At 34.8% G+C, this 5468-nt stretch overlaps 1 protein-coding gene across 1 annotated transcript; it reads right to left on the reverse strand.

Annotated features, from left to right (window-relative positions):
- Window positions 1–923: 923 nt before the first annotated feature.
- Window positions 924–5196, reverse strand: LOC122341443 (B-cell receptor CD22-like). Its single transcript, XM_043234822.1, has 9 exons — window positions 5166–5196; window positions 4784–4819; window positions 4278–4550; window positions 3791–3919; window positions 3491–3649; window positions 3118–3399; window positions 2608–2850; window positions 2416–2529; window positions 924–2319 (listed from the first exon to the last, which is right to left on the reverse strand). The coding sequence occupies exons 1-9, from the start codon at window positions 5194–5196 to the stop codon at window positions 2261–2263; spliced, it is 1326 nt and encodes a 441-aa protein (XP_043090757.1). The 3' UTR covers window positions 924–2260.
- Window positions 5197–5468: the final 272 nt, after the last annotated feature.

The following is a 5468-nucleotide window of genomic DNA, read 5'->3' on the forward strand; positions in this document are numbered from 1 at the left end:
CACCAGATCTGAACCCAATCGTAAATCTATGCAGTATTCTTAAGAGTAAAATGAGAAACAAGAGACTAAAAAATGCAGATTAGCCACTATCAAAAAAAAACTGGGCTTCCATACCAACTCAGCAGTGCCCCATACTGAACTGAGGCAGTAATTAAAGCAAAATGAGCCCCTATCAAGTATATAGTACATGTACAGTAAATGAACATACTTTCCAGAAAGACAACGATTTACTAAAAATATATATTTTTTAATCTTAGGAAGTCTTATGAAGTATTCTAATTTGTTGAGATTACTGAATTAAATTAACTTTTCCACAACATTCAAATTTATTGAAATGATCAATCCTGTGCCATGCTTCTCCTATTAAATAAATAAATAAATACATCATTAAATATGAGTGTATATGAAAATATACAAATCCAGTTAACTCACCTTCAGAGTGGATGTTTGAAATAAGCACTAAAAAACGCAAAGTGAAAACCTGTATTACTATGTGTCTTTGCTGTGTTTCCTCAAATGGTTAGGAATTTTGATCTGTCTATAGGGTTTAATTTTAAGGAACTTAAACCATAACCATGTATGAAATTAATGCATTTTGTAGGGACTATGTGTGTTTACGATATTTCTTATCAAAGCAGAAAGAACTGTTTCGCAAAAATCAAGCCAACAGTCTGATTGCAAACAAAAGAAATAAAGAAAGACACCTACAAAGATATACGAGTGAAGGATTGAGTGTATACATAACTGTCTTTCTTTATTCTTCTGTATATCATAGACTAGGGTAGATTTGAAACACTGGGGAAAAAAATGAAAAAGACAGAAACAATTTAACTGGATCATTTTCATTCTATAATAGCAATTAAGTTAAATACATTTTGATAGAATTAATACATTGAAAGAATAATACTCACAGAGCAGTTTTGTGTTTTTTCCCAAATATTAATTCTCTTCTATCTATACTTTTTATTGGTATTCCATGTGTTTAATCCAGTTACTATTTTATTTCTGTTATGTACAGTTTAATCATTATTAACTATAACGTTTCCCTCAATATATTGTTCATTTGCTGCTTTTTAACGATTAGTCATTTTGTTGTTAGGTTTAGGTATTGTGTAGGATTAGGAATGTAGAATAAAGACATGTAGAATAAGGCATTAATATTTAATGCTTAATTAATGCTAATAAAGGGCTATTATTCTAGAAATATGCATGTTAATAAGCAATTAGTTAAGAGACCCTAAAATAAATTGTTACCATATTAACTTTAATGCTGTTTAAATATTACTAGCTACATAAAGCTTTACCAAACGTATTCAACTGAATATAATATACTAGTGATAAAATGATGCCTGATTATTATTCATACAATTTACAATCATACACTACCCTAACTAAAAGTAATTTAGATTTTTGCCGATAAATCTGGCTTCATGCGAATGTGTGATTGCGTTTCTGCAATCTATTGTACTGCCAAAACGTTTAAATGTTTCTCTTTTTATTATTAGATTAGATAATTGCCATCCTTCAGATTACCAGAGCAATTGTGTAGTGACTATTTTCACCAACAGAGTGAGCTGCAAGCTTAACTGTATCTGTCCAACTCATACTAACTCATACTCACTTCCAGTTTTTTTTTTTAGCTGTTAAAAAACACTCATTTTCTTTCTTGATGTTGCATATTGGCATGTCTTACCATATTGTACATTTCCATTTACATATTATTTTAGTGTTGCCTATTATTTTACCATTTACTGCATGTTGTATATAAGCCTATGGACCAGTTTCTCGTTATATCACCATAGCCGCTAATGCTCCGGATCACATACAGTGTGCATTTTTGATGTGGAGTCCAGGTAGCAGTTGGGGGTTCTGGGGGTGCCTTGCTCAAGGGTCTCACCTCAGTCATGGTATTGAGGGTGAAGAGAATGCTGGTTATTCACTCCCCCCCACCTACAATACCCGCCGATACAAATATGACAGTATCTTGCTTATAAGTCCAAAATCTTGCACATTAGACCTGATATTATTGTGCAAGTAACAAGTATTGCAAGAATTAACAACAAGAGTCAGTTCCACAACAGTTTTTTATCTGCACTGGCTCTTGATTGTAAATAAGAAATATCAAACCATTGAAAAATGCAACTGTCACTCTTAAAATACACTGTTTACAGTAAGCATGTTCAGTAACTTTATACAGTAGGTTTATCAGCGAGGTGGTCATTGAGATATTCCAGGCAGGATTGAGGTTTTCTGATTAATATCAGAAAGAAGTTTCTTTTTCTTTATCTTCATCCTCTTTTACTCCTTGAAAATATGGAACTGTTAAATACAGCCACACATTACTAGTGTCAATGTTTACTAACCAGTCGGCCAATTAGATACAATGATTATGACTTTTAAATCTGTCACGTTTACCTCTTATTTTACAGCATTTGAAGATGAGCACGACTGTCACTAGCAGATATGGACAAACTGCCAGAACAGAACTGAGTGTGTGAAGGACAGAGATCTGAGATCCTGAGTGAGAGTCTGATGAAGAGATACACAAACACCTTATGAAGCACTATGTGTGAATGAGAGAAAATTGTGAATTCAACATACTCTCACCTCTGACTGAGATCCAGCTCTTGGGTGACTCTCCTCTCTCTGGGTGTTTGCAGTAGTAGAAACCCTCATGTGACTTTGAGACATCAGAGATGATCATCTCTGTAGTTTGACTCTGGATGAGTGATCCATCTTTATAGAAATCAGCTCTGAGGTCTGGTGGGGTTGAACGTTGATATAAACAGCGTAGAGTCAGAGAATCTCCTTCAGTCACAGGATGAACAGGACTCTCCAGAATCAAACCAACTAAAAACAGAGTAAACTTGCAATGATTATAAATGGTTGTGATGTTAATATTTGACCATATACCTCTCACAACTGAATTGCAGTTGTGTTCTTGATAGTTGCAAGAGTAACCTACTGGCTCTACGATATTTCTATGATAGGCCTATTCCAGTCTCTAGACAGAGATATTGAAATTATTAAATCGTATCCAGTGTTTTCTGGACATCAACCTTTTTTATGCATTGATTCTAAATTGTCAAAAAAATAAGTACAGGGACACAGGCTCACAGTGTAAAGTGATATTAACAGGATGATAGTTCTCTCCAGATTCAGACTGACACCAGTACACTCCAGTGTCTGATACGATAGTGGATCTGATTGTACATGAAGATCCTGTCTGTGATCCCCACACTGATGATGAACAATCTTCTAGATGTCCACTATCTGTGTATCTTCTCACTCTCCATCTATCAGAGTTACTCTGGTCCTCACAGCTCAGAGAGAGAGAGACAGATGTGAAGTGTTGAGTTCTGTTTGGACTGATGATCAGAGAGACTGGAGGAGAAACACCTGAGAAGACAATTACATCTCAGTTTTTGAAATTTAAACAGAAAAATGTTTTTATTGTATGAACAATTGATTAAGATCTATTTGAACTCACCAGTGACCCATAGAGGTTGATTGTTGCTGGTGGTTGTACTATATGCTGGTTTTCCTCTCTCTGCTCTACACACATAAACTCCTGTGTGTTTTAGAGCAGCAGAACTGACAGTGTAGTTTCCTCCAGCTCCTCTGCTGCTGTCTAACTGCAATTGATAGTCTGTTAAAGTAAAAATGTATTATTAGCTTAAAAAGCTCTGATTTCGATCTGATCTGAGCCTTTATTTTTATTGCTGTAACCCCATGTCGTGTTAATTAAATCAGCTGTATTAAAAAAATAAAAATAAAAAAGTTCACTTACTGGAATAAACAGTGCACCATTTGAATGTCCAGCCTGTAGATGAACCTTTAACCTCACAGATCAGAGTCACTGGATCTCCTTCAGTCAACCACTTCTGAGGAGAAACACTTAAAACTGTCTGGGCTCTATCTGAAATAGAGAAATCATTCATCTAATAACTTGTAAATTGTGGGTTTACTTGTATTCCCTTGTTATGAGGACCCCACAAATTGTAAGGTGCTTTTGCCAGAGGTGCATTTCCCAAAAGCCTCACTAGCTAATTATGGCCATTGATTCCATTGGTATGATAGAACTAGCGACCATACAGTTGCTTTTGGGACATACACTCCAGCAAGCCGGTTCTCCCTCTGGGCATTTCCTGGTTGTATTTTATTTTGTGTTGTGCATTTTGGGAAAAAGGAGATTATAATAAACTATTATGCCTTTGGGGACTCCCTTTATTGATAGGAATACCAGTGTGTGTGTATCAAGAGATTATTAAACTCACCTGATACTGTCAGTGTAACTTCATCACTGATGATTGATGTTCGTGATCCTTCTCTCTCTGCTCCATAACAGGAGTATTTACCCTCATCAGACTCAGTAACAGAACTGAATGTGTGTTCCTGTCCTTCACTGAAAACATTGTCTGAACCGTCTTTATACCAGCTGTACTTCCAGATAGTGACTCCTTCAGCATCAATGTCACATCTGAGAGTGACTGTCTCTCCTCTGAATACATGCTGATCAGGTTTAATGCTCACTTTGGCCTTTGGTTTTTCTGTATAATAACAATAATTCATAATAAAAATAACATGCTCTTTTTATTGCATCACCAGTATTAATAGTAAGTGGCCTTAATACCTATTATGTTGACTAAATGTGTACACATTGGTACTGTAAAGATGACACTGCCTGCTTTAAATATTTGAAAGTGATAAACAATTGAAAAAAAGTAATCAAATCTAATCAGTTACATTGATTTTGTATGAAATATGTTAATCAATTTCTCACCTTCAGTGTATCCAGAGGGGATGTTTGAAATCATCACTAAAACACACACACACACACAAACTCACAGTATACACAGAACTGATAAATTGTTCTTCCTTTTCTAGACCAACCCCTTCTTATATGGGAGATTGATAACAAATAACATAAAATAAAGTACAAGTAAATATCTGACATATTTTAGATTGCATCTTAGAATTGCTTACTACAAGCCAAGCAAATGAATTAAGATAAACTCTTCATAATTGTGAAATACTAGTATTTACTCAAGATAATGAGGACAATAACTGTGCAAACCCAAAATACTAAATCACTTGATTGTCAAAATATTTGAAAAGCGATAAATTTTGACTCTAAAAAGAAACTGAAGGAAAATAGTACTTACGGAGCATTAGGGGAAGTTGACTGAGCTCCATACTTTCTGAATAATAACACACGGTTAAAGACACAGAATGTGTTAAAGACTCAAGACTTCCTTAAACCTGCAGTCAGATCTCTAGAAACATCATGAAACATACAAATGTAGCTCATGTTTTCAGAAAATGTGAAACTGACTAACATGCAAGTTGTCAACACAAATGTTTAGGCTACAAACATGCAATGTTTTATTTCTATAGGAAAATGTGCTGCAGAAATATATCACAACTTCTGCATTAAAATGCAGCAGGTTATCACCGACTCATCAAAA

This window comes from Puntigrus tetrazona, chromosome 3 (assembly GCF_018831695.1).
Source record: "Puntigrus tetrazona isolate hp1 chromosome 3, ASM1883169v1, whole genome shotgun sequence".
NCBI classification, from domain to species: Eukaryota; Metazoa; Chordata; class Actinopteri; order Cypriniformes; family Cyprinidae; genus Puntigrus; species Puntigrus tetrazona.

What these genes read in the sequence shown, in the direction of transcription:
- LOC122341443 (XM_043234822.1), bottom strand. Translation starts at nt 5,196, where the DNA reads ATGGAGCTCAGTCAACTTCCCCTAATGCTCC. An exon ending in TGTTAATATCACTTTACACT is followed by an intron (nt 2,851 to 3,117) that starts GTGAGCCTGTGT and finishes CTCTGTTTTTAG; the next exon opens with TTGGTTTGATTCTGGAGAGT. An exon ending in GAGCTGGATCTCAGTCAGAG is followed by an intron (nt 2,530 to 2,607) that starts GTGAGAGTATGT and finishes TCTCTTCATCAG; the next exon opens with ACTCTCACTCAGGATCTCAG.